The sequence below is a fragment of the Anarhichas minor genome, unplaced genomic scaffold (genome assembly GCF_050575085.1).
Source record: "Anarhichas minor isolate MPS153535 unplaced genomic scaffold, ASM5057508v1 ptg000011l, whole genome shotgun sequence".
Lineage (NCBI taxonomy): Eukaryota > Metazoa > Chordata > Actinopteri > Perciformes > Anarhichadidae > Anarhichas > Anarhichas minor.
The window spans coordinates 3,273,977-3,290,225 of NW_027466457.1; the positions used below are offsets into that span (position 1 = coordinate 3,273,977).

A 16,249-nucleotide genomic window follows, 5' to 3' on the forward strand; every position below is an offset into this window, starting at 1 on the left:
CCGGTCATAGTTTCTTGTTCATGATGGGAGGGAGTGTTTCCCTTTGAAACAAATAAATAAAATCAATGCAAACTAAATACTGTACATGAAATTGTAACAATTCCTTCAACATCCAATTGTTGGAATCCAACCACAGCCAAGAAAAATAGGGTCTGCTATCGACATTGTGTGTAAGTGCAGATTGTACTGCTTCCAGTAAGGGCTGCTGGGTGTAAAGTGTCTAGTAGAAACTAAACACAACTAAACACTATTGTTTGTGAAGGCACTTAGAAGACTCAGACTAAAGCACATTGTAATTCTCCGGTAAAACAAAAGGCCTCTCAGCCCAAACATTGACAGGACAATTTGTCAAATGCACTTAATAATCATAGTGTCTTCTGCAGACATGTATTAATTATTGTATGAACTTTGGCACATTTGCTAGTTTTGAATTTGCTGACTGCAGCTCCGTTCCATTATACAGCAGCTGGTATTTATCTACCTACCAATACGCTGTTCTTTGTTCAATTTAACATTCAGCCTGACAACATTAACTATATATACAAACAAAAGTATGCTTGAAGTCTCTATTTTAGTGTGGTGGCTGGTATAAAGCCTAATCTTTATGACAGCGTTACACTGTTACTAGTGATTAGAGATAACACTGTGTGTACTTGTAAACTGGTAATTATAGGAGGAGCAATGTTGTTCACACTTATACAAATACAGAAATACCTCACAAGACTTGAGATGTAGTCAGGTGACATTAGGTTTTGCTTCCCAAAAAGTGTCCAAACAATTCACAAAAAAATGAATTGTAAAAAGTGACTCATTCACATGTAACCGTTCCTCTTCAAAAACATCTTGAAGAGGGGAATTATTTGGCACTGAGTCACTGTGGGGGTATGACTTCCTCTAAGAGCAAATACTTGTGTGCACTGCTGGTAAAATATTCTGCATTAAAGGCTAAACAGGACCTACACTGCAGAAGCAGCTCACTGAGAAAATCCATCTCAAGCTGAATGCTTTTAAAGGAAACATTTCCTCCATTAGCTGTTGAGATTTATTAAAAAATATACATATAAAATCTTAAATATACTTGGAAAACCTGTTGGCACTCCCTAAAAATGGGTTTCAAATCAACTTAAAGGAAGTCCATACTGTACATATTAAGAGGCTGCTTTAGTAATGCAATCAAAGCAGAAGTCTTTCCCAGATGTCCATCGCGTTGTCCTCTCAAAAGAAGTGCTTGCTGCTGGTGGCGATGGTCCTATCTGTTGGCTAGATCTGAGCCCTGTGTGGAGCAAACAACATAGTGAGACGTGTTGTTGTCCGTCACTTGGGAGCTCGGGGTGTTGCCATTAGTCGGGCTACACACAGGACCACAGGGGGGTTTACGGGTGCTTGTGAGCCTGTGTAGGTACTCTGCATGGACAGGCTTGTGGCTCTGCAGCACCCTGATGGCTTCATCAACTTTGAACCACTTCCTCTTCCTTCCTGCGAAAACATTCAAGGGAGGACAGGGACTGATCATCAGATGTTTGGTGTTGCGCTCAATGAACCTTTATCAACAACCATGGATTATACTGAACGTTGTTGGTATTGAACCTGAGACCATGTGGTTTTGAGTCTGTCAGCATTTCGGCTTTGATTGGGAAAAAACAATTGTTGGATGCCTTGGTGTGGCCTTCCCTATTCAGATGTTGGAAAGGTGCGGTAAGATGGGTTTCAGAGGCTGTTCGACGATCGAACAAGCACTCCGTTTCAAGCATATTGACCTTTTTTTAACTACACAATGAATACACAATGGATGATAATATATAGATAATAATAATCTGAACTGCCATCACTCATATTTTTCACTTCAGTGTTCTTAATTAGCTTTAGTGTTTAAGCTTGAGAAAAGATATGCAAGAAACCAGAGGTAAATCCTGTTATATATTTTTATTTCTTACTGACAAATTTACACCTTAGTATGTCTCAAGTTGACTTGTTAGCCATCAATTTGTGGTTGATGCATTCCTGCCTGAAGACTGTTTTGAACTTTTCTTTCATTTGAGCGTGTAATTTCCTGGGTAATTTCTGCCAAATCCTTGTTATTTATGAATGCCTCAGCATGGCACACTTTCTCACCTTTTCTCCTTCTCGATCTGTTACTCCGACTCATTAAGTTTAGCATAAATTGAGCATGATTTGTTGACCGTAAGTAATTCTAATAACGCTGACATTCTTCACTAAAACTCTTAAGCAGCGTTACTGAGCGTCTCACTGAGCGGTGAGTAAGATTGCTCAAACGGCGAAATATTGCGAAACCACAATAGTATACAACACGCTCAAGAATAAACTGTTCAGCACATGTTTCAACACTCAAGTCAGAGTGGAAATGGACATTCCTGACCTACTTCAGTTGGTGTTTATGAAGCCCTCATGTCACAAAACCTTCCTAAGAAAAGCACCTTCCATAAAAACAATGTGTCCCGTAAACCGTCAGCTGGGAGTTATTAATAATGCAAACCCATTATTTCCTCCAATTCTATTCCAAACAGCATTTCGGTACAGGAATTCTATTATTATCTTTATTATTATTATCATGTTGAAGTACACTGGCCTTTCAGTTGAGGATGAGAGTGAATTAGACCAGAGAAGAAAAGGAAGGAGGGGGCTGTGGTGAGTGATGAGAACAACAAACATTCCTCCCCCATGTGACTCAACTCTTTGTTGGTGAAGGGGGTAAATTATAACAACCACTTTTTTTCCCAGACTAGCAATAGTTACATTTTGAGTTACTAGATTCCAATAAAAGCATTCGATTTGAAATACGAAACATATTAAAAACAAATAGTGATCACATGTGTACACATAATCCACATGACGGGCAACTTTATTTTTCAATTTTATGGGGCAAAAGTAAGCAATGAGGGAAAGGATATGAATTCTAGGGCTGATGATCATTTTCATAATCAATTTTATCTGAACTGAAAAATGTCTGAAATACAGAAAAATGCTAAAGTCCAGGGTGGCATCTTTAGATATATTGTTTTATCCAACCAGAAGTCCTAAATCTTGAAGTTCAGTTGACTATCAAATAAAACAAAGAAGAGCACAAACTCCTCAGCACTGAGAAACTAGAACCAGAGAATGTTTTATCTTGGAAAATGACTTAACGATTAATGGATTATCAAAATAGTTGCAGATCAATTTTCTGTCGTTCAACTAATCACTTAGGCTCTTATTAATTATCTCCTATATGACGCCTCCTGACGTTTTAGGAGAACATTGACGATAAAATGGGATAAAATATCAATAATGCTGTGTAGTGGTAGTTCATTTAGGAAGACACATTGGTGCTGTAGGACTGTAACACTGTAGATCGGGTGGTTTGACTTCCTGGATAAGTATGTGTCCCAGTGTCCGACTGGAGACCCTGACAGTCTTTCTCAAACATCATTTAACTGAGTCAGAATAACTTCTGTATGCAATTATGATTATGCACAGAAGTATCATGATCTGTGTAATGACAGTGTTTAATTAGCCTGAAAACCAAAATGTATGGGTTTGATAACCTCAATCAAGGTAATTTAGTTTGCAGAAGTTGTTTTTTTTCCTACGTCGAGACGTACCAATTTTGACAGAGTCCTCCCAGTCTTCCAGTGTTTCCGTCACTATGAGGGTGAAGACGTACGTCCTGTGCTTTCCGTCTTTATTTTGCTGCAAAGGTTTAGACGAAGACACTTCTTCACATCACTGCAATAAACTGTGTAAATGCAATGCAAACAAAGCTTTCATACACAACAAAAGACATGATGTTAACACAGTACTCAGTTTCTTAAAACTTAACACACTGGCACAAAAGCAGGAGGCAAGCCTACATAAGCACCCTAGGCGTGATAGTAGGGTTACCAGCTAAGCTGATACAAGACTTGAATCAGTGTAATATCGTGAGTTGTACGCCATGTGAGAATATATTATAATTCCCCATGAGTTTGACAAGCTTACCTCAAAAATCCCGAGTAGTCTGCCAAGTTTGCCCTTCACACCCGCCTGTACACGCATGAAGAAAAAGAACCAGGAGTCATTCAACACACAGCCGATACTGAACACTACTGTCGATTTCTTTCACAAATTCTTACGAACAAACCTTTCACTGTGCGATATTTTCTTGTGACATGTGACCTGGTATTAGGAACAGCTTGTCTCTGTTGTGATTTGTATGCACATTCTCAGTTGATCAGTTGTCCCATATAGGAGCGGTAACCCTGCGGCGCAGTACCATGGCATCTCCGCAAGCTCGTGAGGCAGCGTATAGCCGAGGTGACCAGCTAGACCTAAACATGGTCTGATGACGAGACAGGTGGACTTAACACAAGAACATTGCAGGAGCTCCTGGCTTTGTTCGGCCTTTGCTGTGTGGCATAACTCAGATCAACTAGGACGTCTGGAACCCACAACAGACAGAGACCATTGCTGCCAATTCCATACTGCATAGCGATTGTGTACAGTATATCTCCTACTTGACTTTATATAATATTGTTTTTGCAGTAAATATACAAGACATTCTCATACATTAAACTGAACAAATGGAACTCGTATATTTTAACTACTTGTTTGCATGTTTTCCAAGATCTTTCTGGAGCAGTTTAACCACAATTTGCCATTTATTTTAATTTTGTGCAGCTACAAGCAGCTCCTTAATTTCCGTTGTTCATAGCTTTGTGGTCAAATGGTCCACATCAGCAACACACTCAAAAATCAAGCTTGTTTTTCAGTATGCATGCTTTTGACTTTTGTCCTTTTTTCAGTGTGAACACATTACATACTCAAAAGAGTTGATAGAGGAGAATTGAGACACAGCTATTGTCTATACTAATGGACAACAAACCAAAAAAGGTTGTATAAGTAGAACATTTTCCAGCACTTCTGTCAAAATGTTATCTTTGCTTTGTTATAGTGATCATATGGAAAAAAATAGCAATTGAATTTGAAAATCTTCCGATAGTATGGACAAATCTCACACGAGTTGAACATGACATTTTGAATTGTTAGCCTGCCTCAGTAGTTGGTTTGCAGCTCATCTATATTCAGGTACATGTCTGGTCTGGGAGGCAGAGGATATGGGTAACTGGAAACCCTTCCCAAATGTCACTGCCATACTTCAAAACTGGCAGCACACTTCTATCCAAGGCAGAGGATCACAGCGCACTGCACTCCAACTACCAGCAGCACCCGCTGAACAAACCACTGAACAATTGACTGGCAATGAATGCATCATTGCCAAATACTTCTATCCCTCAGTATTGGCTATAACTATAACTTTCAAAAATTGTTGCTATACTCGCTTAATGTTTATGATAACGATCATAGGCGTCTATGCTTCTAGCCTCTCAAAATGAATTGAATACAAACAAATAATTTTCAGTGTGCAATACAGACATGTCAATTAAAGGGAAAATTCTTCGATTTTTCAACCTTATCTCTATCTATCCAAGTTAGGGATATAAAAAAAAAATCCTGCTGTTCTCGGTGTCTCATTTGCAAAATCGGTTGTTCTTCCTGCATCCAGTGCTGCTATTTGCGACAGTGACGTAGTCGGTGGCAGGAAGAACTACAAGCTGTTTCAGCTAGGATTTCTCTGAGTAGCTCATGGATGTATGAAGTGAGCCAGGGGGGCGAGCTCTACATGTCGCACAAAAAAGGGAACCTCCTTGTTCTCTTTGCACTACATCTACCACCGACACTGATTGGACATCCACATAAAAGATGGTGAATTTTTCCTTAAAGCATTTTTTCTAGTGTTATGTAAGGTTCCAGAGTCATACCTGTGGTTTTGCTGTATTTTATTGCATTATCAAACATCTTCATATTTGAACCAGCTTTCTGTTTTTTTTATCAACGTTAATATCACACAGTGCCGAAGAACAGTTCCATGATGTTTGTGCCCGTTTTTCCCGTGGATGAGCTTACCTCTTCGTAGACCTCCCTGACGGCGGCCCCACAGGCCTCCTCCTCGGGCTCCATGCCTCCTCCTGGCACGATCCATTGGTCTGGATGGCGACTGCTGCTCACCAGTAGCACCTGCCAAGGAGAAAGGCCCTCGTCAGGTCCCTGCTGCTGAGTTCAGGGTGCCAAAAACACGCCAACGGCATGCCCATGTTAAGAGTCCGTCACCACTATAGGTGTCTGGTGGCGGCTGAGTGTGGTGCTAGTCATTCAGCAGGATGTGTATTAAACATCTCACATGTCATTCACTTCATTTACTTATTGCAAGATGAGCGTGGTGTGGATTGGGCTGCTGAGCATGTCACACTATTTACCGCATAATTAAAATAAGTGAATGAGGGTAACAGACGGTGGATGTTTCCGAATTAGAAGCGCGAACAGATACACAAGAAAAACACATGCAGACACCTTTAGATTGACCTTTGCTGTGTGTGTGTGTGTGTGTGTATCACTTTCCCAACACTAGAACTCACTTTACCTGCCTGAGAGCATGTGGGACCACAGGAGGACACAATAAAAGAAGTAGGAAGGAATACCTCACATTTTAGGTGGATTATGTATATAACACTAAACAATTAAATAGTATGATGATCAACAACCTAAAAATAGAATACAGTAGGACAGTCCTCGACCAAAGACATTCATAGTCGCATTACACTAACATGTTTTGTCAACTAATTGATATTGATTTGTAAAACTGAGTTTGTCCACAGTCGGAATTAAAATAATAAACTCACCAAAACAGTCCCACAAGTAACAATAATAAACAAACGATAAGGCGAGGCGCTATAAAACATGACAAAAAGAGCTGACAAATCTGCAGTCAAATCTGAAATAATCAAACCAAAAGCCACACACTATGTTTAACTGACCTCAAACAAATGCAGTTTGGTCTTTTTTGAGTACGGTGCCCCTCAAGAGATGCAGTCACTTGACCGTAAATCCCTATTCTGGCATCACACTGACCCACATCAAATTCACGTGTGAATAGTTCCAAATCCTTTTGGACACGTGACACGTAAGTAATAGCTCTCTTTGACAGCAAAGATTGATGAAAAACAAGCAGCTTACACACTTCATGTTATTCTATAGGTGAACACGACTGTCCCAGCAGAGCTTTCCCAGCGTTAAGATGCGTCTGCACTCCTTCTGAGACCCGAGAGTGGAAGCATGGCAGATTTGTGAAGAGCACTAATGAGAACACCTTCACTGCTGTTAGAGGTGGACTGTATTGCCCAGAAATGACTGTGATGATGAGTGGAACTTCCTGCTGTGTGACTTGGCTTGGCTGTAACTCAACCCTGTTGCCAGGTCAGGAGGAAGATAAAAGCAAGAAATCTCAGGACTCTTACTGTTCGCTTAGCTTATTCAGTCACCAACCCCGTTATTAATAAGCACACTTTAAAACTACGACTTCAAATGAACAAAGAGCTCCTGTTTTCCTGCTTTGGATCACTGATGTAATTGCTTAAATGCATGTTGGGTGTTTCTGTTCTTGCGTAACCTATTCTTAACACAGGCAACTCTGTCGATATTTATGTATGGACGACAGGCGAAGTTAGAAGGTACGAGTGATTCTGCTGTCATGTGATATCGCAGTCAGGGAACTGAATCTGCAGTTAGATCTTTACCTCACTGGTTCACAACCCTACTCTTTATGAAGCCATTTTAAATAAGCAACACATTACCTTTACGATTAGAAAATGATTATGGGCAATTTTATTAAAAATAGAGGCCAAAAAGGATGCAAAAGAATGATTCATTCCTTGAGGCATTCCTTCCACTTCCTACCTTGATTCCTTACTTTAAAAGTAATGAAGCAGAACTTTACGGAGTGAATTTCTTTCCACAAAGTACCCCCCCCCTGGAAGTTTCATGTTTTGTTGTCTCACAAAATTTAGTCAAAGTAGATTGAAGTTGGCTTTTTTTGACAATAACGTCAAAGTAAAAAATCTGACCGCTACAAAGTGATCTAAACCAATTCAAGAAATATAGGCACTGTGCTCATTTTGTTTAATGTCAAATAGGAGTGTTGCAGCGTATGTGACATTGATGAGGTGTGAAGCGTTTGCTACGTGACGGCTGATGATGAGGTGGTAAACTAATCGCTGTGGAGGTCGAGAGCAGCCTCCCTTGGATCTCTGCCCTGTAAAAAGCCCCACAGATAGCGCAGGGCCCTGGGGGCTTCAGAGACACCGGTAGCTGTCTCACTGACACAAATGTACACAACACACACACACACACACACACACACACACACACACACACACACACACACACACACACACACAGCCAAAAGGCTTTCAAAAACCACCAGATCAGCAGTCGCCTTTCTGTATGAAAACTAGAGAGCTTAGCAGACGAGGTTAATGACCCCAACAGGCAGCACACACCTCAGTGAGAGCTCAGAGGGAGGAGGAGCTTTGACTGTACAGACCCACATCAGCTTTAAGGTGATCAACACCTGATCACAATCCAGCTAAGACACTGATGACAGAGGTTATACTCATGCTACGCTAAATGAATGAGGTGTCAACATTTCAAAAATCAATGTAGTTCTATTTCTGGTGGAGTGACTCAGATGATTGGCCTAATATGAACTTCTGTACAGTAAAATGCAAACCAAAGCAAGCACGTAAAGCGTTGTTGTTAACTGACTTTCAGCGAAAACATACTGTTGTTGGGATCTGACCCTGCTGTCCTGGCTGGCTGAGACCTTCACACTGCTTTTCAAACAAAGGAGCAGCCATGTTCCTTCCTTTCACCAAAACGCCTGACATGGGGTCTACAAGAAACCTCATGCCGGATGACCACACCCCCCAGCTCCAGCAGAAACCTGATGCTGGTCCCTCATTGGCCAAGAAAGGGCCCCCCCACTGGTTGTGCCACCTGGTTTATAAGCCTGAGCACAGCTAGAATTCTTTCTCTTCCGTCCAGACACCGCTGGTGTAAGGAGATCCACAAGGCTCTCTTCACCCCGGACTCGTCCAGGGGACAAGAAGATCCACGAGGAACCGCGGCCTCATCAAATCCTATCAGGTCACATGCAACATTCGCTGGTCGAACAGACTGTGTTTTATTTTGAGTTTTGGATCCTGTAGTGCGAGAACGGATAACTTCTATGCCCCGTTCTCCCACCCTTTTTGTGTACACACCGCCGGCAGAAGGTAACAATCGTTCCTCGCCGAAGATTTCCGGGAAGGACGACCCAAACCTCGTCCCTCAGCCGAAGTTAAAAAGCCCCTCTCTGCAGCGAGGAGGCCGAGTCTGCGCCAGCCAGCCCCGAGGCCGCGCCACCGAGAGCCAGCGGCTACTCGAGGACCGAGTGATCCCCACCACGGGAAACGTACCCCACCGAACAAAGCTTCTACAAGTAAAAGTTACTGGTATCTGGGCCTAGCTTAGCTTAGCATAGCATTAGCTTAATTTAGCCTATTCGTTATATCGTTGTTATTCCTGTATCTTGTTACGTTAAGTTACGGTCGTGTTATAACGTGTTATTGCGCAAGCATCGCGGACCACGGAGTCCCGTTATATTGTGTATTTCCTGCTATAACTGTTTGCATTAGATCCGTCGCTGCTCGTGGATGTGGAGGTTGTGATTTTATCATTTCAAAGACCAAAACCACGGTGGCGGAGCCTCGTCTCGCCGACCCGAGTTTCGGGGTGATAAGAGAGCAATACTCGCATCTCACCGCAGTGATAAAGATGTGTTTGTTTTGGGGATTCTTTTATTTTGTTTTTGGTTTTATTCTCTCTTCTTTAAATCGGCTCTGTGAGGGAGATCTAGAACCGCAACTATCACCGTACAAGCGTGACCGGTCGGTTCAGAATCCGACCGCAGAGTTTACGAGTGATCAGCTGTTCCTCACATTCTCACTGCAGCGCCGAGCACCGCGCTCAGAGCTCCTCTCTTTGTCTCTCTCGCTCGCTCTCTCTCTCTCTCTCTCCCTCTCTTCCTACTAACCCGCACACACATAGTTAGATTCACTGATTTTGGGTGAACCTCTCAGACACGTGGTCGCGTAATCTATTGTCCCAACCCACATTGTGCGCCGTCCCACGTGGTTACACGTAGCCACCTCTCAGCTATCTTGTCGCGGGTCAATAGACTCCGCCATCTTTGCTTGTAGGCTCACACGCCCCTTTTTAGGTTACGTACCATCACTGTTTGAGTAGCCCCCCCCCTTTTGTTTCCACACACACACACACTCACACCTGTACATATATCTATATACATATCCTTACCCCACTTTATTCATTTGACTTTAGGTATTAGACATATAATTGTATGATAGTGTTTGTTGATTTTGATATTACTTGATTTGATCATTTATTATTTTATTTAATAAACTCTGTTATATTTTAAAGAGCAGTCGTCTGTGATTACTTGTGCATATGTGTGTAATAATAACTGGATGTAGTGGCCTGTGCTCGAACTTAAACCTTCACTTTCACTCTGAATGTGTAATAGTACTCAGACTATTGACATTATGAGTGAACGCTAATTATGAGACTTAGTTTTATTGTTTGGTTATTGGTCCCTGTTCGCAGGGTGGTGCCCCGTTATTATTAATAATCATTAATAATTGTTACTGACATTAATAATTCTATTGATGTCAAGAATTTAGTTTCTTAGATGCTGATAACCCAAACACGCTCCTCTACGTTCCCAACACTGATGACATGAACATGCTGGCTGACTGCTGCTTGTTTTTCAAATGAATTATTCTGAGCAGATTGTAAAAATAAAATAGCTACTTGCGTTCTTATTCTACTTTATTGAGGGTGAAGGATTTTGTCTGATGGAACGCATAAAACTGACTCTTTGTATGTGAGTTTAACTAAGTTTGTTAACTAAGTTTGTGACATTTTTGATATTAATAATATACAGATTTTTACCATATTGCCGAGCCAAAATGCCCAAATGTGATTATATGTTTGTAGTAAGAGTGCATTCTACTATAAGAACACTGATTAATTGGAGACATGTTTCTTATTTACGGCATAATTACCAACAATACTTTATATGTCAGTGACAGCAACTATGATGATGTACGGATTACATGATTTTTTTTTCTGAGTTCTGACAATATTGAGTACTCCTGTCTAGTATTTGATCTGCAGACCTGTTCCTGTCCTTCTGGACTCCAGCATGTTGAGGAAGTGACTGTACACCCGGCATGCAGCCTGGATGGATAGTTCGCCACATAAAGTGCAATCAGCAATAATCAAAGTGACTTTCAGCATATATCAGCACTCTGTCCCAGACACGTAGGAGAGAGAGAGAGAGAGGGAGGGGGAAGGGGAAAGGGTGGGAGCACGAGGAGCAGGAAAGCAAATCTGTCAGGGGACACCATGTTTCTATAAATTGTTTCTATAAACCTGCACCTTGTTTCTATAAATTGCAGCTGATAGGTCACTTGGTGGTTAGCACACAGTGTAACACTCAACCCAACCAGCTCCCTACGACCCCACTCCCCCTATCACATGTGGTCCTGACATGGGCCGCCGTCACTGGGCAAACGTGACCAGGCAACCCCCGCCCCCAATGTATAACTTCCTCCATATTGATGGAGTCTTAATTACTACCCCAACTAAAAAATAATAACAATAATTTCAGCAGCATCAAATTAAAAATAATGTATGTTCTAGAAAATGACTGCACTCCTTACATGCTATTTTTTAAGACTTAATGTCAGCTGCAGAATGAGTCTAATGGGAGACACGTTTAAAGCTGGCCATTTGTAATGTCAGCGTATATATATATATATATATATATGTATATATATGTATGTATGTATATGTATGTATATGTATATGTATATATATATATATATATATATGTATATGTATATATGTATATATATATATATGTATGTGTATACGTATATGTATATATATATGTATATGTGTATATGTATATGTATATATATGTATATATATTTAATTTTAGCATACTTGAGTATACTTGAAGCCCTACTAATCATAAGTATACTTAAAGAGTGCTATTTTGGAACAACTTATTTTGTGTGCTAAATTGGAACAACTTAATGTATACTTAGTACAATTTAAGTATATGACTGTGTATGTACTAATATACATGCTGATAGCTAACTTAAATTATACTTTTTGTGTGTTTTAAGTATATTTGAAATATATTATGAGTGTTTTGCAAATACAATATTAATATATTGATATTGTGGTAATAGTATACCAAAAGTTATACTTTTGGCTTATTCCAATTACTAAGAAAGCACTTTCTAAAGCTATATTACTTTGTACACTACATACTATTATACATTACAATATTACAAATGTATTACCAGTATCCTAAATGCTGAATGAACTTCCCAGATAGTAATCAAAAACACTTTATTGAATTTCAAATATATTTTATTAAAATATATATATAATATATTTATAACAATTTAAAACACACTTTGAAACAATTGCAATATAGTGCATTTTTGAGAAATAAAAGAAAATATATTGAACAGAGAGCAAAACAATTTTAAGTTTACATGGTACAAACAAAACAGAATGTTTCAGAATAAAACACAGAACCATCCAAAAATTGCACCGCTTCAGACTCTCGCTCTCTAAATTGAAATTGAAACATGTTCATTTCCTTTTGTTGAACTGCTCATTGTTGCATTTCCTTCTGATGGCTGCTCGCACGTCCGAGGCTCTCGTCTGTGGAAATTCTTCTATAACAGCATCTGTTAAGAGAAGAGACGAGAAATGATGTCACACAGCATATTCATACAACATTTTCTTCTATTTTGACTTCACAGGAAATCCTGTTGAACCAATATTATTTTTTGAACAGTAAATCAGGATTAATATTGAGGAACTATATCAATATGATATGCCAATATTCCTACCAGTGCAGGTCAAACGTATATTTCATCACTGGTGGTGTGTTTACCACGAACATGTGATCCTGCTGCTTTATAAATCGCAGAAGCTTTAAATTGTCTACATACGACTCAAGACAATTACCTGTTATGGCCTGCACTTTGGCAACGTCCAGTTGTCTTTTCGGTGTTCCCTCTTTCCCAGACTTCCCAGTCAGGGCGGAGAGTGCAAGGACATCCTTCGTGAAAACCAGGGCAGCCAGCTCCTGGCAAAAAAGGGTCATGCGGGAACGATTAAGTCGCAGGAAGGCCCTCTTCAAAACCGTGACTGTGCTGCCAGCCAAGGCGTGCTGTATATGAGAGAATCAATGGAACACATTAATATACAGTTGGAAGATCTCTACCTACCTATTAGGAATTAATAGACGTTTTTCACATAATTATACAATGTGCTTCATTATTTAAAACGGTGCTAGTAGTCTGTACATCCCTCTATGGAGCGGTACCACCAGTGGTGTGGAGGTTCCCACTCTCTACTAATTCACATGACTGATGTGTGACACATGTAACCTAGTAAATCCCATCACTTTATTTCTGACACATTTGAACTTGAACAGCAGACGATGCTGGGGAAGACAAAAGGAACGTGGTGTCATTTTTCACAGAGCCTCCATTCAGTAGAGTAACATCAAGTATATATTAAAGACAAGCGTTATTGACCCATTTGGCCACAAGAGGGAGTATACCTTTAAGTGAGTTAGTTTAATAAAAACGAGTAGCCATACTATTACAATTCGTCATTTTTTACTAAACCAATTACAACTACCAACAGTCATACCTTCAAGGACCTTAATGTATTGTCACATATTGTCAAATAACGAAAAATAAAGGCTAAACTGCCGCAGCACTGTTTGGGAGAGGTGCTGCCACAAACAGTGGAAAACTGCCGCGACAAGTGCTTGCAACAGGAAGTGCCTCTACGTGTTGCCGCTGCTACGATTTGAGCCAGCTCCTACTGGATACAAGAGAGCGCCGAAGGTTTAGCTAGCTACCAGAGTATTTGAGCTAGCATATCAGCATGTAGGGTACACATATAAAGTTAAAGCAAAAATATAAATTGAATTATCACGTCACAAAAACGACTCGTACAAATCAATATTCACTCACCCGCACAGCTTTTTTTAGGCTCCAAGATTTCGGTCTCACACATTTTCTTTTCATGCCTGCACTCCTGCTTTCCTCCTCTGCCCATATGTCTTTGCCAAGAATGAATAAATTCTTCTTTGAGACAAGTTCTTTGTACGAATCTGATAAAACGAGAACAGATAAAAAAGTTAAGCATTCATGTTCTTCAGACAAAACAAGACAATTAAGGAGTTAACTAGTAGCTGAAAAAGAAAAATGTGAACTCCAAACTCACCGCCAAATAGCAGGACTTTCGCGGCCACTGTCTTCTCCGGTTCTTTTCTCGTCGGACATTTGATTTCAATCCAGTTATCGTCCTCATCGAGGTCAGGCTGTGACGTCACTTGATACAATTGGTCGGCTTTATTGTAAAGAAGTACTTTCCACTTTCAGTGTTTTATTACATAAGTAATATATGGCGAATTGAAACGGCATCATGTCCTCCTCACCTGAAGAGCTGCATTAACGTGGGTAAGCTAGCTAGGCTGCAACGAACGAGTAACGTCGGTCGCTCTGATTGGCTGGATGTGATCAACAAAAATGCTGCACTTGATTGGTCAGTGACTTGGCGCCAAACTATTCAAAAGATACAACAGACTGTTGTCGGGGATGCCACCACAGTTCAGCAGAACGCTCATATTTTCTAGTGTGCACCTGTATTTTAAATCTATATTCATAAAATGTGCTTTAAATACATTGTTTCAATGGAATTTATAGCATACATTTTGAAATATACCAAAAATATGTTTGAAAACAAAGTTCAAAGAAATCCATTTTAGTAATTGCACAGAACTTTCACTTAAAGTATATTTTTCTTATAAGATATTTCTTGAAAGTATACTACAGTACAATTATTTTAAAGTGTGTTAAAAGTTGATTTTTGAAAATAGGTGAAAGCGTGACTTTTGTATACTTTTTATATATTTGCAGAAAGTACACTTCTTTGATAGTATATTTGCAGTGTACTATTGAAAATGTAAGTATATTTTAAATACAAAAAAGTACATTTTTTTTTCGCCTGGGTAACCATTTGAAATGATCTAAAAGTTCCTCATGAGCCACATTAGTTGGCCGGATGCATTTGATATTAATATTTGAGGCAACATGTCACATTTGATGATGGACTGTAGAATCACCCTTCTTTGGGTTAAAGGTAAACATTTTTGAGCCGGTGTGTGCAAACTGAGCGGATGTAGGCCAAGTCCTGCATATGCTAATTATACTGTATGACACCTAATTTAATACCGGCTACATAAGAATTGATGAGAGAATTGTTGCAGCACTCCATTGCGATCGTACTAAAAAAGAAATGCAGCAGCAGCAGAGTGCGGGAGCTGCGTGGTGCCTCAGCAGAGGATCAGTGATCACAATGACATGTGTTGATACGGAAATGACCCTGTACCACAACCACATCAGCTGATGCCAGTGCAAGTTAGAAAACAAACACCCCCCTATAGTGCACTGATATAGATGCAATATTTGAAAAATAAAGTGGTATTTAAAGGCTGAAGGTGCACATTGAAGAACTAAATAACCAAATACATTGTTGACGGTGCAGCACTGTCAGTGACAGCCCCTCGTGCCAGCACAGTGTGCGCTGCCAGGACACAATGAGGATGCCTTGTCTTTATGAATTATGACTTATCTGGATTTCCTCCTAGACAGGAAATGAAATTGATGGGTCTCCTGCTGAGAGCCGGTTACAAAGAGTGCCAGCTTGTAAGACGCCTCGTTTTTTTCATAGGTCAAATATTTTGGATTTCAGCCAAAGGTATGTTCACCTCTGCCCAGCACTCAATTAAAGGCAAAGACGTGACTCTCGCACACTAATAAAACACTGCGTTATGTGGTCACGTCTGGCTACTTTATGATATAAACAGGCACACTTCAGTGGTAAAATGGAGACTTTGTTAATTATAAAGCCTGGTATGCCCACTGCAAACAGTTTGACCACCAACACCTCTCTTACCTCGTCCTCTTTTTCGTTTTTAAAACACAAACACGCCGCTCTTCTCTTGAACCCCTCGCCATCGTAAGTCCTGGTCTGGTTGGGCTTAAACTTCATCATTTATGTTCCCAATCGTCGAGTCTCCGATTTTGTTTTGGGTGGGGGGGTGTTGGTGGAAGCGCAAATCTGGATTCAACCAGACGCTGAAGAAAGTGGCTGTCCGAGAGAGCAGCGAATCTCCCGAAAATATGCTCCCAACTTTGAAAGCTTCTTCAGATAG

General features: G+C 40.3%; 1 protein-coding gene across 1 annotated transcript; it reads right to left on the reverse strand.

The window, feature by feature from the left end:
- Nucleotides 1-1,249: 1,249 nt before the first annotated feature.
- On the reverse strand, nucleotides 1,250-16,249 carry nudt4a (nudix (nucleoside diphosphate linked moiety X)-type motif 4a). Its single transcript, XM_076089851.1, has 5 exons — nucleotides 15,991-16,249; nucleotides 5,941-6,051; nucleotides 3,976-4,020; nucleotides 3,600-3,687; nucleotides 1,250-1,476 (listed from the first exon to the last, which is right to left on the reverse strand). Exons 1-5 carry the CDS (start codon nucleotides 16,087-16,089, stop codon nucleotides 1,250-1,252), a joined length of 570 nt encoding a protein of 189 aa, XP_075945966.1. The 5' UTR covers nucleotides 16,090-16,249.